Source organism: Echeneis naucrates, chromosome 10, assembly GCF_900963305.1.
Source record: "Echeneis naucrates chromosome 10, fEcheNa1.1, whole genome shotgun sequence".
In the NCBI taxonomy this organism is placed as follows: Eukaryota; Metazoa; Chordata; class Actinopteri; order Carangiformes; family Echeneidae; genus Echeneis; species Echeneis naucrates.
Genome location: NC_042520.1, coordinates 17,949,587 through 17,975,499, shown reverse-complemented (window position 1 = coordinate 17,975,499; position 25,913 = coordinate 17,949,587). Strand labels below are relative to the sequence as shown.

The 25,913-nt window shown below is 41.3% G+C and overlaps 4 protein-coding genes across 9 annotated transcripts in view; 2 read left to right on the top strand and 2 right to left on the bottom strand.

The window, feature by feature from the left end:
* The window catches only part of arhgef9a (Cdc42 guanine nucleotide exchange factor (GEF) 9a), a 36,352-nt gene extending 27,901 nt beyond the window's left edge, over nucleotides 1-8,451 (top strand). For 4 of the 6 annotated variants that reach the window (XM_029512112.1, XM_029512111.1, XM_029512116.1 and 1 more), the window contains 7 exons: nucleotides 696-875; nucleotides 1,275-1,507; nucleotides 2,488-2,617; nucleotides 3,706-3,837; nucleotides 5,362-5,605; nucleotides 5,994-6,062; nucleotides 8,004-8,451. In XM_029512112.1, the coding sequence (XP_029367972.1) occupies nucleotides 696-875; nucleotides 1,275-1,507; nucleotides 2,488-2,617; nucleotides 3,706-3,837; nucleotides 5,362-5,605; nucleotides 5,994-6,062; nucleotides 8,004-8,179 (1,164 nt within the window). In that variant the 3' untranslated portion in view covers nucleotides 8,180-8,451. Of the gene's footprint in view, nucleotides 1-695; nucleotides 876-1,274; nucleotides 1,508-2,487; nucleotides 2,618-3,705; nucleotides 3,838-5,361; nucleotides 5,606-5,993; nucleotides 6,086-8,003 lie in introns of all 6 variants that reach the window. The other 2 variants (XM_029512113.1, XM_029512115.1) reach the window with 2 other exon arrangements.
* A 5,189-nt stretch (nucleotides 8,452-13,640) lies between these two features.
* Nucleotides 13,641-15,309, bottom strand: asb12a (ankyrin repeat and SOCS box-containing 12a). Its single transcript, XM_029513012.1, has 3 exons — nucleotides 15,025-15,309; nucleotides 13,880-14,408; nucleotides 13,641-13,786 (listed from the first exon to the last, which is right to left on the bottom strand). The coding sequence occupies exons 1-3, from the start codon at nucleotides 15,307-15,309 to the stop codon at nucleotides 13,641-13,643; spliced, it is 960 nt and encodes a 319-aa protein (XP_029368872.1).
* A 1,009-nt stretch (nucleotides 15,310-16,318) lies between these two features.
* On the top strand, nucleotides 16,319-19,869 carry LOC115050235 (uncharacterized). Its single transcript, XM_029513051.1, has 4 exons — nucleotides 16,319-16,399; nucleotides 17,109-17,634; nucleotides 17,718-17,884; nucleotides 17,971-19,869. Exons 2-4 carry the CDS (start codon nucleotides 17,389-17,391, stop codon nucleotides 18,185-18,187), a joined length of 630 nt encoding a protein of 209 aa, XP_029368911.1. The 5' UTR covers nucleotides 16,319-16,399; nucleotides 17,109-17,388; the 3' UTR covers nucleotides 18,188-19,869.
* On the bottom strand, nucleotides 18,407-24,622 carry zc4h2 (zinc finger, C4H2 domain containing). Its single transcript, XM_029513049.1, has 5 exons — nucleotides 24,485-24,622; nucleotides 23,584-23,755; nucleotides 22,883-23,055; nucleotides 19,405-19,567; nucleotides 18,407-19,078 (listed from the first exon to the last, which is right to left on the bottom strand). The coding sequence occupies exons 1-5, from the start codon at nucleotides 24,535-24,537 to the stop codon at nucleotides 18,965-18,967; spliced, it is 675 nt and encodes a 224-aa protein (XP_029368909.1). The 5' UTR covers nucleotides 24,538-24,622; the 3' UTR covers nucleotides 18,407-18,964.
* Between the last annotated feature and the right edge of the window lie 1,291 nt (nucleotides 24,623-25,913).

The window sequence follows — 25,913 nt, the reverse complement described above, 5'->3', positions numbered from 1 at the left end:
CAAAAATCAGGATCGAATCGAATAGTGAGATAGTAAAAGATTTCCACCCCTACTGGTCACACTTACTGAAAAAATATATAGTCTTGAATAAGATATTCTTAAAAAATTAATCCAAGGAGAAATTTGTGTTAGAATCCAAAAACAGTCAATGTACAACATAAACCCACACAAAAATTTGTAGTTTCATTTTCTTCCTCAATATTTCACCGTACATTCCCATCACTGCTTTAATTTTGATTATTTGGATTTAGCTTTAATCCAAGAAAAGAAAAAGGCTTAGCCTGTGTTTTTCACACAGACAACAAAGAGAATTCTGGGTGGTGGAGTGTGAAATAGCAAAAACTACCACTTACAGCAGATCTTTTCCAAAGCCTCAGGGTGTGTCAAAGCTTCGGGGCATTTAATTAACCACAAGAATTGGACTGACAAATTGGGACCGCAACTCGACCTACACACATTCGTTCTTTGACTCTAAAAAAGCTTCTAGAGCCTCATAGTTTGGTTTAATTTAAATGAATTATATTTAGAGAATGCCTAACATGTTTATTTTAAATAATTTACAAAACTAGGAACATGAGTAATGAGGTGACACAAGCTAAATCTTAGCATTTTCTAGAAGCCTTGAAGCCAAATCACAAACAGGAACCTGGCACTTTTTGAAAACCTTACACTTTTGTAACATATATTTTTTGCAGGGCTATCTGCGCCAGTGCAGGAAGCGTGTGGATATGTTCAATGATGATCAGCTCAAAGTCATCTTTGGCAATATCGAGGACATCTACCGCTTTCAAATGGGCTTCGTCAGAGACTTGGAGAAACAGTACAACACAGAGGAACCACACCTCTCTGAAATTGGACCATGTTTTTTAGAACATGTGAGTTCAGACAGTATTATCTCGAAGGATTTTCATTCACTGATGGAAAAGTTAAAGAAAATTAAAAATGAAAAGACTTTTACACACTGTCCAGTGGAGATCAGCCTTTGTTGCTAATAATTTTGTTAGCCTGTTATCTCAAGATCTGAACTTAATTATCTCGTCATCTTGAGATAACAGTTAAGTTGTGAAGATAATTAAGTCACCAGCAAATAGTTTATCTCAAGATAACGAGATAATTAAGCCATGATCTTGAGAAAACAGCTCCAATAAAAAATTCAGCAGCCAGAGCTGTTCCTCTCTACATACCGGCTTCTCCCTAGCATGTTTTATTGAAAGGAGGACTTATCCCTTATTTTCCTCTTTGATCATGTGCCTCTCCACTTCTTTACTCTACAGCAAGATGGTTTTTGGATCTATTCAGAATACTGTAACAACCACTTGGATGCCTGTATGGAGCTGAGCAAGCTAATGAGGGATGGCAGATACCAGCACTTCTTCGAGGCCTGTCGCCTCCTCCAGCAAATGATTGACATCGCCATAGATGGCTTTCTGCTAACCCCCGTCCAGAAAATCTGCAAATATCCACTCCAGTTGGCTGAGCTTCTGAAATACACTGCACAGGAACACAGGTACTAAATGCCATTGGACAAGATCACATTGAATCTGCTCAGTGTGTTGCTTTTTGATGGCAATTCATTTGTCTCAAAAAAGAAACTATTACTGGTGCGTCATTGTGCTCCAGATGTATTGTGTTGTGACGCAGCTGTTGCAGGTGCTAGGTTATTCCACTGAGTTGTTGTCCATGCATGAGCTGAAACAAATGTTGTTTTGCTCTGTTTTTGCCAATTTCTCTGTGAATCTTTTAGGAGATAACATTTAATGTCAGGAATCTATGCAACAGTGCAGTTTCATAGGTAGTCAGATCATTTTCATTCACTATATGGCCATGAGATTGTTTTGGAGAACTTTACACACAAATAGATTGCTGATTAAATATGAATTTTGGATTTTCCTGGCACATATGCAAGCATTGACATTCCTCAAGCTGTATGCACAGTTCAGAAGCACAATACACAATATAAACATTTGCAGATGATCTATCGGGAACAGATGCGTATGTGAGCATCCAGATGTGCAAACTCATGCGTGCAAACCCACAGAAACGTGGTGTAAGTGATTCAGCGTGTCTCAGCCAGCTCCAGGTCATTCACAAGCCACACATTCTCAGCCAGAGAGGAATAGGTGCCAGCTCTGCCAGCAAGGCCTGCCAGATCACAGTGTTTGACTGTTAGGAGCTGTGGAGAATCTGCCAGATATAGGCCTGCTCTCTGTCAAACACACAACATTGTCACATACACATATTATCTTCCAAAGTGAGAATTGGAACCATAGCACATCAAAGCCAGAGGGATAAATCCAGCTCAGTTAGCAAAGACGCAGTCAGAGAAAATGGCTGATTGGAATTAAACAGTGGAGGTGTTACTTTGACTGTACTCAAGCAGACTTAATGCTGTTAGTTCAGTTTATAACCCCTGTCTTTAAAAGGCCACTCTGTGCTGGGACTGCAGAGTCACAGTATTAATGAAGCGGCTATGCTTTGTATCCGTAGTGACTATCGATACGTGGCGGCAGCCCTGGCAGTAATGCGGAACGTCACTCAGCAGATCAACGAAAGGAAGAGGAGGCTGGAGAACATTGACAAGATCGCCCAGTGGCAAGCCTCTGTTCTAGACTGGGAGGTAGGTGACGGTGATAACGCATTATAAAGCATTGGATGTCCACTTGTGTTGTTTTAGTAGCTCATTCTGACCTGGCCCTTCTCATTTCTAGTTACAGATTGTGTCTGAGTGTGGAAAAAAATTTTGTCCAAACTTACACAGTTTGTTTTTTGATTGCCAGGCTGTCAGACTTAAACATTGATAGGAGGGATAGCTTTTTTCTTCAGTGGGGCTATCGAAAAACTAAGGCTTAGGGTTTGGGTTTGGGAAAACATCTCATGCCATTTTTTTGCTGTTCTTGCTGTTGTTGTTGGGGAGTTTTTTTGTTAGACTTGATATGCTTAAAATTCTGAAAATCATTTCTATTTTAACAAACTGAAGAAGATATTTTTCAGAGCAAGAAATTACCCTGTGTTGGATGACTGATTGTTTAGTATAAATTGCATTTTCAACTTTACTGAATGGTATAGTGCATGAGATTCATCAGGGTGCTCTTGTCTCCAGTTGAACTGCCATTTCCTGTCTGTCGATTTATGTCTGCTTTGCTGACTTGAAAAATGAACGTTGTACTTTCATGTGACATGGAAATTAGGCCATCAGTGCAGACAACGTGTCCTCCTTCCAAGGCTGCCATTTTCAAGTTACAAATACTAGTCCCTCCCCTTCCTTTACATAGTTAAGATGGCAACCATTGTTCATCGTTTCATACTAAATTTTTTTCCATATTCAGTCAGGCAGCCAAGCATTTGTAGTGTACTGCATTCAGTTTAGTTGAATAAACAATAGGAAATGCAAACTGGGGAAAAGTTCTCATCTTGGGTATGGGTCAAGCTCCAAAATGCAGCAGCATACATCTCCTATAATGCAACTTCACAGTCCTGTTAGACTTCCCTTGCCCCATACACACCCATGACTTAATAATCATCCATAAAGTCGGTTTTCTATAAATAAAAAAAAAAAAAAAGGAAAAAAACCGAAGCCCAAACTGAGCCCTCATTCGTAATGTCACTATGACTTCATATGGATTCATAGAGCTCATTCAGAGTCACAGAAGACAACACAGAAACAGAAAGATTTACATATATGTGGATGTTTGTGTGTTCGTCCAGGGGGATGATATCTTGGACAGGAGCTCAGAACTCATCTACACTGGGGAGTTGTCATGGATCTATCAGCCGTATGGGCGCAGCCAGCAGCGAGTCTTCTTCCTCTTTGATCACCAGCTGGTTCTCTGTAAGAAGGTAGGTGATGTCTCTCCCTAACTCTCTCCTTATTTAAAAACATTGTTGGCAGAGACATGTTAATGAGCTAAAACTTACCCTCACCCTGTTTTCTAGAAAGTTTTGTATCACATGGCTGGTGACGAAGATGCTTGAAGGCAATTTGACTTCTTTAGCCTTACTCAAGAGCTGCAAGTAGATTACATAATGGTGTATGAAACACACCAACACTCAGTGAAGATGTGCTCCTCAGCACCTTTCACAAAAGCTGTGGTAGTTTGGGCTCTAATGTACCAGGGCTGTGTTCTGCTGTCAGATAGATGTTCACGCTTGGCTAAACTCAGCAATACATGCACACAAAAACAAAGACACAGATGCAGACAGACACTTGCACACAAAAACACAAAGAGACTGAGTAACTGCATCATCACACAGACACACAAACACGATCATTTCGCCATTTCACACACATAATGTGAATATGAGAAGCCTTAATATATCTTTTTGTGTCTCCATTTCTACCTCTGTCCTCATCCTCCCCTTCTATATCACATTTGAACATCTCTGGCACCAGAGATGAACTCCAGCATGTCTGCTGTGCCTTAGTTGTTCTGATCTTAGAAAAAAAAAAAAAAAGGTCCAAAGCTCAAAGACACACTACGTTATACATTCTGGCCTTAGTTTTATACTCCCCACTCCAAAGCGTCCATTTTTAAATGCAGCCCTCAAGGTGTGTTAGCTGTGTGTTGCTGTAGACCTCCATCTTTACCTCTAATCCCCTACTTATCAGCACACAAATGCAGATTTGTCTCTGCATGCTTGTTATAAAATATATTTTTTTCCTTTCTTAAGTTTACAGGGAGACTGAATGTTATTTGGCCCTGAGGCGATGGTCATGACTGTGGTTTATTTTTATACTGTCAGTCTTCTTCCTACAAGTAATAACAAGATTTGTTGAGTTCTTCATAGGAGTCCTTAATACTCTTGTGTAGGACAGAAACATACAATAAAACAATTACTTTGCAACCATTTTGATGACTGGCTTTTTCATACAAAAGTGCCAAACGTTCTGTATACCATTTCTTCTTCAGTGTGACAATTTACTGCTTTTTTTCCACTTCGCATGGCAGATAGATTGTTGATGAAAATAATCATTAGTTGCAGCACCTGTCCTGGTGTAGCTGAAAAAAACTTATAATTAATGGCCATGACTTCAAGATGCTAATGTGGTTCTACAATCAACCATATGAGGAAAGTTTGTAAACATAGACAGAGCGTAATGAACTTCGAAAAAATATTGTGTATTTATAGTATTCCTTGCTTTTTTGTGATATCTGGTGAGGATCAGGTTTACTGTGAAATTTGGCAGTCGGCAATGTGTGTAGAAGGTGTTTGTGTGTTTGGGCAGCAGATGGAAGAGGTTGCGTAAGACTGGCTCTCAGGACACCAAGGAAAGGCTGCTTGTTGACACCTCTAAGGTTCAGCACCCACACACATACACACACACACACACATTAATGGACATCTTCCTCTCCTCTTACCCAGGATCTGATACGCCGGGACATCCTGTACTACAAGGGCCGTATTGACATGGATCGCTACGAGGTCCGGGATGCCATAGATGGGCGTGATGATGACTTCAATGTGAGTGTGAAGAACGCCTTCAAATTGTGCAACAAAGATAGCGAGGAGATCCACATCTTCCTGGCCAAGAAGCCTGAGGAGAAGATCCGCTGGCTCAGGGCCTTCCACGAGGAGAGGAAGATGGTGCAGGAGGATGAGAAAATCGGTTAGTCACACCTTCTCTTTGCCTTCCTGTTTAGAAAGCACGCAGATGCTTTTCATTCACAGTGAGCACTGGAGCTTCACTTACATGTTGTTTTTCCAGAAGTACAATACATGGGGACTTTTTTTTAGCACCTCTGTAATGTACCTAAAGTGAGTGTGACATTCAAGCCTTAGCTCTGATTGACCGAGTCTCGGTCAAGATGGAATATGTTGGAGCCAAAATGTGTTGTTGTTGTTTTTTTTGTTTCTTTCTTTGTTTGTTTTGTTTGCCAGTGCTTCAGCTTTTCTTAAGCCAAAGTAAAAGGCAAACTCTTGCAATTTAACATGTCTGTTTTATTAAAATTGTCTCTAAAACATAAATTCTAAGATAGCATAATTTTATTGTTCAGGTTTTGAGATCTCTGAGTACCAGAAGCGGCAGGCAGCCATGACAGTCAGAAAGGTGACCAAACAGAAAGGTGAGGCAACAAGAAGATATCAGGTGATTTCCTTTTTTTTTTTTTTTTTAACTCACTGCTGTGCTCTGTCTTCTCATCGCTGTTTACTCTATCCTTAACCTGCTCTTTTTGTTTATTTTTACTTTTTACACTTTGTTAAACGCGCATACTTTGTTTATGAATGGATCTAGACTAGCTGTGTACTAAGTAAGATAGAAAAGTCAAGTGAATTCATGTTGTCTCATTAAACTATATCACTTCCAATATTTTTTGTTTTGAGTTAAATGTCTGTCAGCCCACATATGAGGATGACTTGATATGGTTTCAAAGCAGATGTTAAGCATCAATGAAAAGACAGAGGGCTGTTTGCATGAACTATTGAGTTTAAAGGGCGATACCAGTGTCCATGACGTGCAGGTCTTGTGCCATGCTTGCCTTAAAAGTGATTTAATACCTCAGACAACTGTTTGCATCTTTTTCTTTTCTTGAGTTAGGATGGTTGTTGGTGCTCTTCATTTTCATTGACATCCAATACCTAAATATCCCGGTATAGTTTATTTACCATTTTGTTTTTTACTCCATACTATATATATTATGGTTACAGCATTGGTCCCAGCAGTTATCAGCTATCTCAGTAACAGAAAAACATGTCAAACAAGTTATTCAAAGACGCTGAGGAAGTCTCAGAGACAGAGCACCTGCAAGCTCAAACTTTCTGGTATCCTCCTTTAAGATTTAGTCATTATAGCGTGAGGCTAGATGTTTGTACATTTACCATTACTGATGTTCTTGCTATTGCAAGTTTCACAATAAGCATGACCATCCATTGAGGTATTAATTAACCAATGACCCCTGCTGGAATGTTCTCTCTGACGTCAGGATCCCTGTAGATGTCTGTCAGAAGTAAATGTTGTGTGTTTCTAAGTGCTGTATGTGTACATGGCTGGCACAAGGTGAAGTACTCTTTTGAATTTCAGATTCATTTATAGATTTCATCTTGAGAAAGAGGGCCATGTTGTATGGACATGGTTTGAAAATGATAAAGGTATATGCATTAGAGTTCTCCTTAGAGCTAGCACAATAAGATGCCATGGCAACTGCTAAGCAGCATTGGGAGGTGTTGTGATTAACGTTGGGATTGGAGCATGCAGTCACTGTCCAATCTGTTCACAAGCATTATCTTGACCATCCAAGATCAACAGGGTCTACATACCTTGAACCCTTCTATCTGCTAAAACAGTGTTGGACAAAAAATAACCCGAACAAAAGACACTGTTTCTCATCTTTTCATGTTTCTCTGAGATGCCATGGCAACTTTTGAATATTTCATCTCCAAATATTGATTGTATCTAATTTTAATTACACTAGCTACACTAGTTGTGATGCTTGTAGACTGTAGCTAAATGACATTGTAGACTGTAGTTTAAATGCATATTAACAGCTTTCTGTTGGCTCTATTTTCGCCACTCTTATGTTCTCAAGTGTCAAGGGTGCTATTCAAACAAAAGTACTGTTAACAAACATGGAAGAACAGTGTCCCTTGTACAAATGCTTGGTGTCATGATTGTATCAGATGTGATGTTAGTTCTCTTGTTTGCCTACCACAGAGTTTGATTGAATAGCATCTTTAGTCTCCCTTGTGTCATTGCTGGAGCTGAATTCCACTTTTCTTCCAATTCAGCTGTCATCATATAGTCATAATGTGTCATATGTCAGGTTTAATATGCAGGAATGTTAATACGGAAATCTCATTTTGTCCGTCTTTGTGCCTGTTTTTTGTGGAAGCATGACTTGATGTTGTGTTGTTGCTTCTGCTCCAGATACAATACTGACATTGTTTCCTCTTTGCTATCTCCTTTGCTTTGTGCCCTGCACTGCCTCCTTGCCCCCACCCTTCTCTCCCACCCTCCTCCCTCTTCCCCTCACACCTCCTTCTCGCTCTTTTTGCACCTGCATCCCTAGGTGTAAACAGGTGCACGCCTCCCTCATACCCACCCCCCCAGGACCCCCTCAGTGCGGGGCAGTATGAGGTAACGGAGGACATGGCACAAGGAGAGGTTTTTGAATTCAGTCAATCCAAAAGAGGCCAGGCTCCTTTCTGGCAAAATTTTAGTAGATTAGCTCCATTTAAGAAATAGAGATTCACAGACTCTTCTGAAGGACCAGCTATTTTTCTTAGAAGCACTAAACACTGGATGATCATATCCCATGATGAAGAAAAATACAAAAAACACACATACACAAGAGACTCTGAAGTTAAGGACCAATGTTAATTTAGAGTGTGATTTGAAGCAGCAAGAGGACTGAAGACTTGGATTAAATAAAAAAAAAGAAAAAAAAAAAGGAAAAAAATAAAACTTTACAATTCATATATGTTAGTAACGTTCTTAGTTATCATGCTTCTCCAGCTGAGTCGACTGTCATGAACTCCTTCCCTCGGATTCTGCATATTCACACCATCTGAATGTTCTGGAGTTATTGAGATTGTTTCATGATTTCATTTTTATTCCATCATCTGGAAAAAACACCAGGCCAGGCCAGGTCACTCTTAAGAGTATAATTTTGTCCAAACGCTGAGATCTTGCTGTGCTGCTATTTTGAGATTGCTTGTTGCGTTCTTCTGAATGTGAGATTGCGTAGTGACGGAGGTTTCAGCTACTACCTGTGGAATGAAAGGATCTGTGAAGCTCGACCGCCAGTGTCGCATCTGAGTTAGATCCATCCACTGCCGATCACAGACTGGTCAGGCTGATGTCTACATCTGGAGCTTCCCTCACTCTCAAAACTCCATCCTCCATTCTGTAGCTGTCTGCATATGGTAGCCCTTTCTCTGACGTAGCGTTTCGCTCCCTCTTTGCATCACTCTTTTGTCTTCTCTATCTCGATGTCCACCTGCTCAGGCTCTGTGAGTCAGTAGCTCTCAGAGGAAGAGCTTCATTCTTGTGGAAACCTGCCATTGGCTATGATACGATGGGTCAGGAAATCAATAGTCGGAACATCAATAGCGTATTTGCGTCCTTTCACCAACCACTTTTGACAGGGTATTCTTATCGGATCACTGCGAGGGGCTGCGGGTTGTGTTTGACGGAGAGCTTGCCACTCAGATGAAACAGCTGGGAGCAGGAGATATGCAGGCTACGGTTCACCTTCCTCGTGTCAGAGTCCCTCCCCCTCACTCCCCAGAGACCACCCCTGTAGCACTGTGCTGGCAGCTCACTGGGTGTTTGGAAAGAGCACAGCCTACCTCCGGAAATCCACTGAGAGCTGAAAGTGAAGTTGATGCATTGGCCAAGGTCTGAAATAATATCTTTTTCATATCAGCAATGAAAAAAAAGATTTCCATCGGTTTGACTTCATTATTTTTTATTGCTCTCACTGTAAAAAGCACAGTGCACATTCAGTCTGAAGAGTACTTTTTCTCTCATTTAAGTAGGAGAAACTAGAGCGTATCCTAACCAGCACAAGGGGAAACGGTCAGAAAAATGGCAGGAATTATTACCATACCGGTTGTGAGTTAGCACTGAAAAAGGTGAATTTAATTTGTAGCATGCAGGCAATCCATGTGTCTTCAAAGGCCAAAGCTTCACATATCTTGGCGCCCCTTCCCCGTCACATTGTTTTAAAGAGCTGATGTGTGTTGTGGCAGTTAGCTGTGGCACTGTCGGCTGATTTGCAAAGAACTGCGACCTGTGGCCTGAGGTTGATTTATTTCGTCACCAAAAGTCCCCAAAGCTGCTACAAGAGCGATCCCGCCATAGAGTCCTTTAACTGAGGCACTAGGAAAGAGAAGATCATCTGAGGAGCGCCCGATGATTTACACACATCATGAAGGTGTATTCTTTTCTACAGTTGGAATGTAAGTGAAGCATCTGTCCACGGTCTGTGATCATATTTTGACCTCAGATACAGAAGTGCATTTTGTGTTGAATTATATCACCTGATGGACAGTGCATATACAGTATGACAACTTGTGCAATGTGATATATCACTATATACTTCACTATTCACTGCAACGTGATATGAAAGAGTTATATATCCTTATATGTCATTTGTTTGCCTTCTTACAGGCCTTATAACCTACTGGAAAAAAAAGACCTTAGACTTGCTTTGTCTGTTGTGTAATTTATGTTTTGTTTCAGTAAAGAAGGCTGAAAATGGGTGAGTTGGCTGCCGGTGTCTGTAGAGATGGCTCCCAGTGAGATTGTTTTGGAAGATAATTCCCTTGTCTGGCACAGCAAAAAGATATGGTTCCCCGGCCATGATAACCTCAGGTCCCGCGCAATCCCAGCCCTCCAGCCCAACCGCCCAACGCCACACCACCACCAGGACCAACATTCAGACACAATCATGTAGGCTAATACAGACACACACACACACACACACATACAAACACGTAGGGACGAGCAAACACACACACAATCATGCGCACTTGCTGGCCCGTTCTGCTGCGGAGAGGAGAGATGCTATCTAACAGTGCCTTCCAGCATTCCACTAGTGATTATCTATTCAGTTTCACAGGCAGATTTGAATTAGTCATGTATTTTCCCTTCAGTGTGGGACTTGCATCTCTCTCTCTCTCTTTCTCTCTCATACACACTGGGAATTCCTCATTCCCCCCGTGCATGAGACTTGGACAGAAACTTGGAGGTTAGGCCTTTTCCATATGATTAGATACTGTGCTGTCTGACTGAAATACTTTAAATCACCTTATTATATCACACTTAAATAGCAGTAATTTTATTGCACAAAATGAATTAATTCTTATTTCAGATGTTTAGTAACTACATAGAATTCCTTTATCTATTTAACATGCTGAGAGATGGATTAATTTGAATATATCATAGGAAACAGATTTTCATTAGTCAAGTTAGGTTTCACATTTCAAAGTATATTATTAACAGTGGGTTACAACTCAAAAGAAGAATCATCTATTTTACCTTTATCAGCTACACACTGTAAATACTGTAAAAAGAACAGATCATATATTTGGATATTGGTATTTTGCGTTGGAGACGAATGTTGTTCCAGTTCTAGCGTGCGGTAGACCTCAGTACCAGGTAAATGCATGCTTGTGGCATCCAATATTTTGCATGAGACTTAAGACAATTCTTAACAGATTGTTTAGTTTCATTTAACTTCCAATGGGATTTTTAATATTTTTTCCTACAACGCAGAACCACTCTTTGTGAACCCATACCATCTCACTAAAGGGAGTTCTTTTCTCTGTCCACCTGTCTCCTGCTCACTTCACATTACAGGTTGTAGCCACTGTTTTTATTTATTGTAGTCGAGAGGGACGATCTTCTCCCCACGCTGAACTGTTGATAGGTGAAATGAAAGGCACCGATGCCCTCAATGCCCAGATACAATGGGTTCTATAAACTGTAACTGTAATTTTTAAAGATTTATTATTGCTTTTTTTTTTCCTTTAAACTCCAACATTCACTGTAGTGGTCCAAACTGCTTGGTGATATTTTTTTTTATTTATTAATTTAATTACTTTTTTTTTTTTTTTTTTTGTGGAACGCCATTAACAGCTGAGGCAAAACGGGTATAATTTTTCTATGACAACAGTGAACCAAATAGGAGTTAGCACCGATCATGGGTGTTAGTGTATAGATTTGTAGTGAAGCAGAAGAGCTGAATAAACGCGAAATCTCTTGGGATGAGCTAAAAATAAACATAATCCTGGAGACACACAGACACACACACACACACACAGTACTGCATTGCAATTCATATCATGCTCTTGTTTCCGATGACAAATGACTCTTTGAATACAAAGACTTTACACTACAAATTAATTCCTCACTTATATTTATTAAATGCAGTATTAAACAGTACCATTTGGGCCACATTGTTAAAAGCATGTATATATTGGTTTCATTTTTCTTAAATAAATACCAGTCTGACCTTATACTGCGAGCTGAGATGACAGCCTTCTGGGCAGTTGACTTCTTTTTTTTTTATTATTATTATTATTATTATTATTTTTATTTTTATTATTAAAATCTCTCCTTTTGATCATAAAGCAACCAAGTTAGCATACTGGCCAGAATTTGCTCTAATTGCTACCATTTTTTTTAGTCCAAAGTGTTCATGCCAGTAACTGCATTCACTCACTTTTAGCATAGCGATGTCTTCAGTAGGAACTCCTTGCGGTTGGGTATGCAGTCCTGCGTTGTTTCAGAATAGTCAGGGTACAACAGAGTCTTCAATCAGCCATATGTTCATGTGGTATTCAGTGACAACAAGGTAATGAGAAGACATCCCATTTTTGAAATCTCTTCATTGTATATTATCATCTAGTTTGAGCTCTGGATTTTTTGCCTATCACAGGTGAATTAACTCACAGTATCCAAATCCTATGTTACCATATGCAAACATTTGTCATTTTCTTTCTTGCAGCCCTTTGAGTTTGATTATTTGTTGTAGAGATGAAAAACCTTGAAAATAATGCCTATTCAATCCAGAAACTGTGAATGGGAGAGTGGAGATGTCAACTGTATGTACATTATATGTTTTGATGTAATCAGAAGCACTGGGAATATGTTGTACTTCGCTGTAAAAATCAATCCATATCTGATATAGCTGTACTTTTGTTGAAAATAAAACCTCTACAGAACTGCGTGTCAAAGCGTCAAAGTGTGAGTGAGGGCATTGTGCTGGGGTTCCTGTCGTGTGACATAATTTCCTGTTTGTCAGCCTCCCCCCTCCCTCAATTCCAAGCAGTTGACACATTAACTCCTGGATACAATAAAAAAAGAAATGCCTCACTTAAAATTAAAACCACAAGATTAAATAAGAACATCAGCAAACTTGTGTTTCGCAAGCTACAAAAGAAAAACATTCAACAAACTTCTAACCACAAATTGTACCCTCCAAATAACTGCACTGTAATCAATAAGTAATGAGACTTATGCAAATATATTCTCCCAGTTGGCCATGCTGAGGAGCTGGCTGATTGCTCCGCTTCCTAAGGTTTTGAAGTCCAGAGATGCAAGTCTGTTTTGCAGGAAAGATCTAAAACATTCTGGTGTGATGCTGACACTGTATGTGAGTGAGTGTGTTCTCACCAGTTGTGTCTGGATCTACAAGCAGCTGAAGTTAGACTTTTTGTGACTGTGTAAAGAAACGTGTAAAAAGAACAGTGCTAGAGTTTATGCAGAGACGTTGACAGATACATCAAATGTGGACAGGAGCTGTATGTGGTGTTACTGTGGTCTCTAGTGGTCAGCCATGGTGTTACACCTCCCAAGGACACGGCAGATTTTGTGCAACAGATGATCTGCTGTTTGTGGTTGTAAAAGACACTTCTATCAGCTTTGAGAGCTGAAACTACAGCTATTCAATAAATACAACTACAGGAAGGTACACGCTTACATCTTTATAAATAAGTCATGAAAAGGCGCTATAGTTCTGGGACAGTGCAGTGACCTCTAGGGGAACCAGAGAAAAATATTCCAAATAAATGGCTCTGATGTTGCCTGAAAGTGTCTGTTATCTTGTCCTACTTGTGAGGAAAAGATGGCAAAGCCAGAAATCAAGTATCCAGTCAGTAGTGTAAAGCGGCCGTATCTCTTGGCTCCAGTGTGGGCATCATATGAGTTCAGAGGTGTCATGCTTCAGGTAGTTTCTCAGGATCAGAGGAATGTCCAGACTGTCAACGGCAGGCTCTTTATTAGTGCAGGAGATGTGTTTCCGAATTGCCAGCCGAGTCTGAGACATCAGTGTTTTTGGACAGACTGGAGCAGAAACAGGAAAAAGCAGCTCAACATGTGCATTTTGAGACATTTCATAGACAGCTGTAGGTGAATGGACAATGATCGTTGTCTCACCTCTCTCTTTCAGCAGTAGAAGTAAAGCCTCATTCTGCTTTGTTGTCTTGTCAATGATCAGTGTTGGCAGATACACGTCTGCCCCAAAGTCTATGAGAAGCTGGATGTACTCCACCCCACAGCCATAACGGAGACACACCTCCAGAACCGTCTTTGGCTGCTTTATCCTGGCCAGCATCTTTTCATCCGTGCAGTTGTAGTTGGGGTTGGCCCCATGCAGAAGGAGCAGCTTAAAGCAGTCCAGGTGTCCATACACAGCTGAGATATAAAGGGGCCCTCTACAGGCTGTGGCGTTGGACGCCCATTCTGGTACTTTAGGTCTGACGTCCACCTCTGCCCCAAACCGTAGCAGCTCTAGGAGCACATCTACATCACCCTCGCGGGCGGCAGTCAGCACAGGGGAGCAGTTGTTGTACTGGCTGCCATTGGGATCAGCCCCAGCCTTGAGCAGAGCAACAACACAGTCCAGATGTTTCCCGCTGACAGCTGTGAACAGAGGCGTCTGGGCCTTCACGTCCAGGCTGTCAATCTGAATTCAAACACGGGAACACAGACACGATTTAGCACTATAGCAAACACAGACTTAGTAGTTTGATCATCCAAGGACTAATAACTGGTGCCACATGGATGGACACCCAGCCACTTTGTTAAACTGTCACGTCCTGCTGGCCAGGTAGTACAGTGAAAAAACTAAAGGCTCCCTCTAGAACGAGTGTTTGGTTTGTCAGTTCTAGGATCCTGTAGAAAAATGGCAGTGCAAAACAATGGGCTCCTTACAGGAGGCCTGCCTTCCTATGTAGTGCTCAGTTTCAGGTGTTTATATCAATTGAAATATACAAACTTTCAGGCAGGATATCCTAAATCCTACACATTGGCCCGTTAAACAAAAAAAATCAGTTTACTGAAAATCTCACCACTCCCTTTTAACATAAAAAGACCTTCAGGAACACTCCAGGAACCTTTTTGACTTATTAAATGTCTAAAGGCTGAGTGCTGTAGATAATTTTAGTTAATAAATCAGATTTTGGTATCCATTCTACCCATCAGTAGGCACTGCTGTAGTTCCCCCCTGCCCACACTCTCAAAAATCCATCCCGTCATCTTTTTTTGTGGCTGCAGAACAAAATGCTCTTTTTGCATCTTACCTCTGCACCGTGCTCCAACAGCAGCTCCAGGCACCTGAGGTGACCCAGAGCAGCAGCAGTGCGCAAGGGTGTTACCGGCACCCCCCACCCGCTCCGAGCGTTGATAGACCTCCTGTAATTCTCCTGAGAAAGAAGTTCAAAAAGCAGACTGACATCGTCACTGCTTACAGCATTGTTCAAGGCCTGACACTGCTCATTGTCCTCATCCTCTTCCTTCGGCTGCAGCAAGGAGAAGATCTTAGAAATGTCCATCAAACTCATGTTGACTGCTTGGCCCAGAACCATAATGTAACTCCAGGCTAGTGGAAGTCAAAGCCCTTCCATCTGCAGTGACAGAAAGAGAAGATGATGCATGCAGGCATACCCGGCTCAAATACTCCTGTCATTTTGAGTTATTTTTGTTGCACCTGGCCTAAACTTCAACAAAATAACTTTTATCATCAAAGCCCCAGACAGTTTCCCGTCATGTCCAGTCCAAAACCAATGCAGTTTGTTTACAGACTCTACAGACTTAATGTCTTTGGCATCAAAACTGCATTTAACAACACCTAATACACAAAATAAGTGTACTCACACTAATCGCCCACTGGCTTTTTTCAGGAGGCAAAAATTTACAATGTTTGTGTGAACATCAGCAAATTGGCACTTGTAGACAAGACACTTACCTCACCTTGCTGGGTGTTATTTCCAAAAATACACAGAAGTTAAATTCTTTCAAATTTCCATCTTTAAGTCACGTGAGAGGAAGAAAGAAAGTCCTCCAAGTAGTAAGTGATTTGTGATGCTTGTACAGACACTGAGTTGTGAAAAGTTCAGTACGTTGTGTGTGTGTGTGTATGTGTGTGTGTGTGTGTGTGTGTGTGTGTGTGCGCGCGCGTTTCGACAGAGGGGGCAGAGCTCCTTACTGGGGGGCTGGGGGGCTAATTTTAGTCCACAGATGGGCCTGGCTACACTTCCATTCTTGGAGAGTGAAGGCTCTGGTTTATAATTAGAAAGGTGACATGCAGTCAGTGATTGGTGAGTGCGGCTTCACCTTTCTGTCTGTCCTGGGTAAAAAACAAAGATGAAATGGAAACATCTATGTCCATGTGTCCATGTGCACTGACTGGAGGAAGCGTTCACCAGCAGTTCCAACACCCCACAGCTGCATTTCTATGTCCCCCAATGGGATGGCAACACCAAATAATCTATGAAAGAGGCTGTTTTTCTGATGCATGTGTGTTGTTTTCACCCCGCCTCCTGTTTTAGTCGTGTCAGCTCCGGAGGAGCAGCCAGGCAGCTGTTCCTCTGCCAAACCCAGCCAAGTCTTCATGCTGGCCCGTGCACGGGACGAAGGTTGTGACTCTCCGCATTCTTTCAACAGATGGCACAAGAGGTTGGATTCCATGCATTGTACAAATACATGACAAACATTTATGTACTTCATACTTTATATCTTTATTTGCTCAGGCTCAGTTTTCACACAAGCTTCCTGTTACCTACGAACAGTGACAAAAAATCAGCAACTGTAGTTCGTCCGGGAAAATAGGCTTTATTGCCAGTGCATAGTTTGTCTGGACACAGGATGAAAAGCATAAGTGTTACTGGAACCATCCCCAGTCAGACATGGCAGTGTGAAAATGAACTAATATCAATTATTTCAGGACACTGAGACCTAAAGACATCCAGCATCCATCAATGGTGTCTTTGAAAATGCCACTGTTAGCTCTGCAAGCACAAATTATTATATATATGATATATTAAATGTATATTATAAATTATTTTCTTGAAGCTTAACATTGGAAATTATTATTACATTTTTAAGATGACAGAATAAATGTCATCAATTAAAACTGCCTATTTTCAATAATCATAATCTCATGCATTCTCTTTCTTTATTATAACTGGCAAACTTCAGACAAAAGAGCATTAAATGTCAATAACATCGTCGTTATGTGAATAAACAGTTTAGGGCTCTCAAATATTTGATTTTGTATCCAAAATGTGACTACTTTCAACTATTACAGTTAATGATTGAACAAACATGAAATCTGTAACTGTCCCAGTAAGGCCCCGGGTAAATAAACGTTATTTCCTCACTGCAGCTGAACGGCTCCTGCTGGTTGTCACGTGCTAATGTCGGCCAGCAGGGAGCGGGAACGGGTCGCCGGTGGCGGGAAGTGCAGCAGCGGTGAACAGTAGAAGAAGGCATGGCGGCGGAGAGAGGCGTCTTTATTTTTCCCTCTGAGAAGTTAGTTTGGGCCAAATGAGCAGGGAGGTTTAAGACACTCGGTTCATTGTCCCACCGCTGAACGAAGGGTAGGTGTAACGTCCATTGTGTTTATTGTTAGCATTCACTTGATGAAACGCGGCTCGTGATGTAAAATGGAGGAGGAGGCGGCCCTGAGACGTTACTGCAGGACGATGATTCGTGCCATCCAGAGCAGGCAGCAGCACCAGCAGTCCCGGCAGAGGAGGGCAGGACGCGGAGCAGACACGGGGGAGGGGCGAGACCGCAGAGAGCCCCCCCTCCCTCCGGCTTCCCACAGTCATGGCCCCGAACCGCGGCCCGTCCCCCCGCAGCTCCTGTCGGTCCTCAGGCTGAAGACCGTCCAGGAGCACATGCGACGGGTCAGGGCAGCGTCTTCCGTCTCACGGTTACTACTGTGGAGAAACGCCATTTGTGCACTCAGCGTGTTTCTCTTGTGTGGCAGGCTGCGGAGGTGGAGCTCCATGATCCCGCTGTCTGCAGCATGTGTGAGCAGCAACAGGCTTTTCTGGCCTTGAGAAGTTTTATCTGGAGGAAGAAGACACAACTGCAGCTCCCTTTACTGATGGCCAGACAAAACACACACTGGAGCCGCAGACTAAGTGACTGCAGGTACAGTCAAACCTGTGACAGTAATATTTGAGACACGGCCTATTTTTCAGCCCTAAAACAACTCATCTTCTTTTATTTCACTGTAGAAATGCAACATTTTCCCCAAGTCCTGCAATCCCCCACACTGGATTTGGGAGGAACAACTTGATGAAGACAGGCAGGTCACAGCAACCTGGAGTTGCCGTAGCAACCACTAAAGAACGTGGAGTTGGCCTGGCAACAGATGAAATAAGGGGTCACCCTGACAAAAACGCTACAGGAACTGATTTAGAAAGATCTCACTGTACTTTTCCAGATAGATAGCTGCAGACATGATGGGCACAGTATTAATACACCAAAAGAGAAAATGTTGTGCCACAGCACTTCCTCTTATTTTCTCAAACAACCAAACCCATTCGTTTGCATTGATCCATATGTTGATGGTGTTACCCTCCTTGGTTACAGATGTTCACATTCACATCACTAAAACAAGTGTGTAGCCTTGACTCTGAACACAGAAAGAATGTGGTCACAAGGTTAGTACAAAACAGCCATTTATTTTCTTATCACCGTATTAAAGTTAAACACAACACTATTCAAGACAAGTGAGTCTGGCCTTTTTGTCCAGTTTGTGGTCACTTGAACACTGTAAACATTAAAACAACATTGTGTTTTATTTAACTTTGCAATTCAATCTATTCAATTTTATATTGGCACAAATAATACACAGACAGTCATGGAAGCATGCATGCATAAAAAAAAAATTCAGAAATACACAAACAACGGCGACATGGACAAAGTTATTTGGACAGTTTATCAAGTTTCTTTTTGCATTATTGAAGTTACAATGTTTAGGGGCTAGTAAACCTACCATGGAAGTCTTACAGTTACATATAAACACATCCAAACCACTAAGAAAAACAACAGAATGACATTAGGTCCTTGATCAATTATTGACAGATTATGAAGAAGTTACTATTAAAGTGGGTACTGAATGAAGCACAAATCTGTCATTTCAACCATATATTCTTATATACATGGTTGAGCTTCAGTCAGTGGACCAGTTCCCTTTAAAACCTCCTGACACAGCATGAGTAGAATCTACTCATCAGGCTTCCTCTTTGGCTTTTTTGGGTTGCGAGAACGGCTCTTGGCTTTGCACAATGGGCAGATGGGAGCATTACGATGAATCTGCTGGTGGCAGGACAGGCAAGCCTGGAGAGAGAGGGGGGAATTTTAGAACTGTCACTTAGCACCTTAATTTTGTTTCTTGTAGTGCTAAGCAGCAACTTAGTGTTTTGATATATGGCAATGCATAGCCTTTCTTCATTTAAGTTAAGGGAGTTTTTTTTTTCTAATCACTTTCTCCATGTATAGCACAGTTCAAAGTCAAGCTCATGTTGAAACCTCACTGTTCTTATTATGAAAGAAACAACAGCGGCTTAAGCATCTCCAAATTAGCTCTATTACTATGACCATTGACATGATTCTTAAAACTAAAAAAATCAACCATCTAAATCCATTTTGAGATGAGGCATTACCTTCATAGGTGGGGGTTGCTGTCTGAAGGTAGCTGTCTGGCGGGCATCTTGCTTCCTGGATACCTGGAGCTGCTGTGCTGCTGCTGCAGCGGCAGCTAGGGATTCTGGGATGGCGGGCTCATGGGGCTCCTTCTGCCACTCTGCCTTCTGCTTCTCAAAGTAGCTGTTGAAAGCAAAAAAAAAAAAAAAAGACAAACCTGACTAGATATGATTCCTGTTTACAGCTTATGATCCTCTGTACTATGCATTAGGAGAGCTGGAGTGCATTTATCCATAACTGAGCAAAAGTACAGGCATGTGTTTGTTTATAATGCATGAGAGAGTGTGAGGGTAGGAGTGGGCTGGGAAAGAAACTTGGCCTTGGACTTTGTCTGACTGGCCCATTTTCAAAATGAAAAAAAAAACAAAAAAACGTGATATCACATTTCATTACACTGTGGTTCCTCTCAAAAGAGGTTCATGCAAGAGACAATTTTAATGGGCTGTATTTCCTAATCCCTTCAAGTCTTTCTACAAGCACTGCATTAACTCTTTCATTACAATAAATCATGGTTAATCAGCGTTTGTTGTATCAATGATATGTTATACTTGTTATCATATAAGTTTCGATTTCAATTTTTTTTTTTTGCAAATACTGAGGTGTAAAGGGCTCTGTTTTGTGCTGATGTATCACTGCTGCTGAGTAGCTTAAAATGTACCTGACACTCCACGGGCCTGTGAGGTGTGACTTAATTTACTCCAAAGTTGTTCCATCACACCTTGTAATACAATTGCAAGACTCACTATTACTATTACATAAAATGACTCTAGAATTACTTTGCTAGCAGCAAGATGTGTGTGATAGTTATAACATTTCCCCATAGGGCATCGTATATCTCGCCCTGAGATTAGTTCTATCTTCTACGCAAAAAAAAACACACGGAAGAACAACACTGACAAGCCTCAATGTTCTGATGATCTCATAAACTCAGGGAACATCGAGGAGCATGCCATCATATAGGAAAGGGGAGAAAACTACCACCTGGACAGAAATGAACTCATCCAAGTTTCCACAACGCACAAAGCCAGATAAGTCTGCCAACAGTCAGCTAATGTCAGTGTGTAGAGAAGCAGTGGTTCAGCACTCTTCCTCACACATCACAAGGAAGAAGGGTATAATAATTCTGAAACCAGGGCCAAAACTGTGTATACAATCTTCTGTTACATTCTCAATCTACCACTGCTGCAGCCTGTTTCCTGACATAAAATAAATAAATAAATAAATGGGATTGTCTCTCAACAGCCAAGTTGCAGAGAATGCAGTCACAGGCTGCCCTTTCTGAATGATATGGATATTTGGTAGAGGAGCTTTTGCATATGAAACACAAGATATACAATATACATGGTCAAATTAATTGGCACCCTTACTGTATACCTGTCAGATAATGCAGCTCTTCTTTCTTCTGTACTAACTACATATATTTGAACAGGATCATGTGTCTTGGCCCTATTCAACACCTCCCCATAAATAGCCTCCTCACTTGTCATAAAGGCACCAAGCCAATGGCAAACAGTTATCTATTTAGATCTTGATAGAGCTATTCACTGAAGCTCTTTTCTACACTATATATCACTTTTCTATACAACAAAATGGGTGAGAAGGAAATGGAAAAACCTTGGATTTACCTCCCTGTAACATTCTACCACAAACAACTAAGATGTGTTCCATTTTAAATTGTGAAAACAGTCACCATTGATGTTTGAGAGTATGACTTCCACCTGAGGGCATCTTTATCAGTTTTCTTAAACTGGAGAATTTGAATTCAATTTAAAACCTCAATTTAAGAAAAGACAGGCAGGCAGGACAACTCTCATTTTTCTAGGGTTATTTTGTATGGTGGTCCAAATATCAAACGTTATTTAAAAAATAATTTCTCACTTGCATGCGATATTCCAAGGATGCCACTTGGACTATGGCCCAACATCTCCTTCAGATCAGGGATTAAATAAAATCAGAAAAAGGTGGCCGTAGAGTAAACGTGTCTCCCTCTCAAACGATGCTTCATAACCATACTGAATTATTCTGTCACCTGCTTACCTGACAATGACAAGAACAAACGCAACAAGGAACTACTACCACTCACCCTTAATGCCTGAGCAGTCGGACCTGAACATAGAGACCCCTACAAGGCAATTTTTCCAGAATCCCATGACCATCCCATCATAAGTAGCCAACAGTATACCTCACTGTTGTAATATTTACTGTCCCTCACCTCCCAAGACCATTGTCGGGAAACTATTAACAGTAGCTATATATATTCATGTTTTGATCAATCTTTTACTATTGCGCAATGCTGCAGTAATATGGTCTGGACTGCATTTCTTTTTCTAGAAAAGACAGAAATCATCTTAATTTTTGTAACAAGCCATGTCCATATTTGAAATTATCGGGGGCTGCGAATTGATGACATTTTTAAACAGATCATTTCAATTGTTCTTTGGAAGATTTGTCATTTTTCAATTATATAAACATCACCTTCCACTTTTTGTGCTTATGCACAATTTAAATGTTCTCACAAACTTGGCTTTAAGTAATTTCTTATGTGGCTGTAGCTTAAAAGTAAACTTTAGAGAAACTAGATTGCTTGAATACAAAGCAGATTTGAACCTGTAGTGGAGATTAGTTCTTGGTTAACTTCAGGAACAAGTTTTATGTCATTCTGCAGTTTTGAAAGCACCTTTCCTGAATCCATGGCACAATGTCACACTTTTAAAAACAGCAGAAAAAAAATTTAGCAAGTGAAATGTTGACGACTGTTGCCTAATTAGCACCCCCCCACACCCCCATCAAGAAAAGTCATAGTTTTAGCAAGGGTGACTACCTCACAACACTCTTTTTTTTTATTAAAAAAATACAAAGAAAACAAAGCAAACAAACAAAAAACAGGTGTAAGAAAGGTTCTTAGTTTTTTTCTTTGTACATGCAATATGCTATGCTATATTCATCTGCATCTATAAGTACACTACATATGTCCTGGTGAGCTTGATTTACTTTGGACTTTGCATAGTGTATAATTTCATCGAGCACATAGTTGTTTCTACAACTAGGTCAAAACACTTCAACAATAATATAATGATGCACATTATCTGAGAGAGCTGCATCTCAAATGTTCCCTGACTGTGACAAATGACAATTTCTAGAGTGAACTAACTGCTTGTCTTCTTCCACTTTTATATCCAAAAATCTGCAAATCTGAAGATGTATGTTTGTTTTTTTTGTACATTTGCTGTACTTGACTTGTACTTGGACTTTTGACTATCAGTAAACCAAAAAATATGTCAGATATTTAATCTACAGTATGTGTCAGTCAGTCGCTTTGAAAAATTGTACATGACTTTTAAAACACTCAAACATGACAAAACATCTCTGTCAACTGCATCAAGCAACATCTGTTCAAAAGAACTGCAGTGTGCCTTGATGACTTGTGTGTGTACTTACTCCAGGGAGAGCTTCTCTTCTTCTTCATTGAGGTTGGGGAGTCTGTGTAGGCCTAACGTCATCCTGAGGGCATCAACATGCTCCTTCAGAGGTTTGTACTCATCATGCAGGCGGCGAGTTGTTTCTAACAGCTTATTCAGGTCATTCTCTGACTGTTTAATGGTGCTTTCCATCTGAAAAGAAAAGATTATGAGAAATACTTATGCAGGGGGCAGCACAGCAGCATAGTGGTTAGCGCTGATGCCCCACAATAAGAAGGTTACGGGTTTCCTCCCAGCATCCAGACATCATGTTCAGGTTGACTGGTGACTCTAAACTGTCTGTAGGTCTGACTGTGAGTGGTTGTTGGTCTCTGTCTGTCTCTGTGTGTTGGCCCTGTGATGGACTGATGACCTGTCCAGGGTGTGAGCTGGGACTGTCTCCAGCACCCCCTGTGACCCGGAAACTGATGAGTGGTTGAAGATGAATGAATGCATGAATACTTACAGAGATATAAGGATAAACTACCCATGGTTACATATACATGCATCTTTTACACAATTAATAACACAAACACTGAAGTTTAATCCACAATATATTGTATTTGTTGTTGGTCAAATGATGCTAGGATGAATGATGTTGATAAATTGTAATCATCTTAAAGCTGGACTGAGATTTCAGAGGCTTATTTTCTATGTGTGAGCAACACTCCATTCACTCACCACATTGATATCAGCATGGATGAGCCGTAGTTCCTCCACATGTGCCATTTTCTCTTGCAGGAGGAGATCCATCTCTTGTTTGTACTCTTTCAGATGTTTCTCCTCAGACTCCAGAGCCTCAAACTCGATCTTCAGACGTGACTTTATTTTTTGCATCTGTATAGTCTTGTTCCTGCAATCGGTGGCACAGAGACAGCAACTGACAGTTGATCTTGCTCACAGACGTGAATGCATATATATACATACATATATACATACATACATACATATATACACACACACACACACACACACACATATATATATATATATATACATATATACACACATATATACAAGAGATTTTTCTTCATCAAAACATCTCACCTTTCACATTCTTCCCATCCGATGTGCACTGCTTTGATTTTGAACAAAGTATTACCACAATAGATGTTCTGCATCAATGCCATTTAATAGAGCGATTGTGCACAATCGCTCTATTAAATGGTCTCTATATTTGCAAATTGCAAACAAACCCCAGTGTTACTGACAGATCGCTGGGCTTCTAGCTATGTGGCTAGCTTGCCCACAACGATTATTAGCAGTGCGCATCTGGCATTTAGTTGACACACATCTGGATTGGTAATGCGTGTAAGACCCAACCATATCCCTGAATACCAGTCTGCGTGTATTTAGCTCTTATTTGACCCTAGCCACGTGCCTAGAGAGCCTGTTTGGAGATGACCTTAGCGTAAACAAGAGCAGCAAAGCCCCAGTGAAAAGGTTCAGGACGGACCTGCTAATGTTAGCTAGCTCAGTAACAAAAGCGCGACCTGGGGCTTGCTCCTGGCCGGCTAACGTTAGCTAACACAGTGTACACAGTCCGCGCCAAACATCTGGAAACAGACTGTCTCGCTCTTACCGAATCTCCAAGATGTTTTCTAATTTGCACATGATTTCCTGCTCGTCCGCCATGGTTCCGCGGTCCCTGGTCGCTCAGCTGGCTGGCAGTTTTTCCCGTGAGGCCACGGCGGTCCCCCTTGTTGATAAAACACAATGGCCCCGGTGAGCGCGCCCGCGAGCACGCGCCCTCAATGAGAAACAGTAGTTACGTTAAATGAGCCGCGGCACGCGCTCTACCACACAGCTGATACTGAGACTGATGGGTACACACAAACACTAAGACTGATGGATACACACAGACACTGAGACTGATGGATACACACAAACACTGAGACTGATGGATACACACAAACACTAAGACTGATGGGTACACACAAACACTGAGACTGACGGATACACACCAAACTGTGACTGATGGATACACACCTACGCTGAGACTGATGGATACACACAAACACTGAGACTGATGGATACACACAAACACTAAGACTGATGGATACACACAAACACTGAGACTGATGGGTACACACAGACACTGAGACTGATGGGTACACACAGACACTGAGACTGATGGGTACACACAGACACTGAGACTGACGGATACACACAAACACTGAGACTGACGGATACACACAAACACTGTGACTGACGGATACACACCAAACTGTGACTGATGGATACACACCTACACTGTGACTGATGGATACACACCTGAACTGAGACTGATGGGTACACACCTACACTGAGACTGATGGATACACACAAACACTGTGACTGATGGGTACACACCTACACTGAGACTGATGGATACACACAAACACTGTGACTGATGGGTACACACCTACACTGAGACTGATGGATACACACAAACACTGAGACTGATGGATACACACCTACACTGTGACTGACGGATACACACCAAACTGTGACTGATGGATACACACCTACACTGTGACTGATGGATACACACCTGAACTGAGACTGATGGGTACACACCTACACTGAGACTGATGGATACACACAAACACTGTGACTGATGGGTACACACCTACACTGAGACTGATGGATACACACAAACACTGTGACTGATGGGTACACACCTACACTGAGACTGATGGATACACACCTACACTGAGACTGATGGATACACACAAACACTGAGACTGATGGATACACACAAACACTGTGACTGATGGGTACACACCTACACTGTGACTGATGGATACACACCTGAACTGAGACTGATGGGTACACACCTACACTGAGACTGATGGATACACACAAACACTGAGACCGAAACACATTGATACTGGATTCAGATGTTTTAACAGCAAAGGTGCCTGAAAAACTGAAAAATCAAGAGACACAATGGAGCAAGTTTCCCCCCAGACTGAGTAGGCTAACATATGATAACAAAAGCAAGCACATGACCCAAAGTATTTCTAAAA

Bases quoted from the DNA above. Each gene is read 5' to 3' on its own strand.
- asb12a (XM_029513012.1), bottom strand. From the start codon at position 15,309: ATGGTTCTGGGCCAAGCAGTCAACATGAGTTTGATGGACATTTCTAAG. The intron at 14,409-15,024 runs GTAAGATGCAAA...GTTTGAATTCAG, and splicing joins TGTTGGAGCACGGTGCAGAG to ATTGACAGCCTGGACGTGAA. The intron at 13,787-13,879 runs GTGAGACAACGA...TTTCTGCTCCAG, and splicing joins TCTACTGCTGAAAGAGAGAG to TCTGTCCAAAAACACTGATG.
- LOC115050235 (XM_029513051.1), top strand. From the start codon at position 17,389: ATGGAGGAGGAGGCGGCCCTGAGACGTTACTGCAGGACGATGATTCGT. The intron at 17,635-17,717 runs GTCAGGGCAGCG...CTTGTGTGGCAG, and splicing joins TCCAGGAGCACATGCGACGG to GCTGCGGAGGTGGAGCTCCA. The intron at 17,885-17,970 runs GTACAGTCAAAC...ATTTCACTGTAG, and splicing joins CGCAGACTAAGTGACTGCAG to AAATGCAACATTTTCCCCAA.
- zc4h2 (XM_029513049.1), bottom strand. From the start codon at position 24,537: ATGGCGGACGAGCAGGAAATCATGTGCAAATTAGAAAACATCTTGGAG. The intron at 19,568-22,882 runs GTAAGTACACAC...TGCTTTCAACAG, and splicing joins GAAGAGAAGCTCTCCCTGGA to CTACTTTGAGAAGCAGAAGG. The intron at 19,079-19,404 runs GTAATGCCTCAT...CTCTCTCTCCAG, and splicing joins AGCAACCCCCACCTATGAAG to GCTTGCCTGTCCTGCCACCA.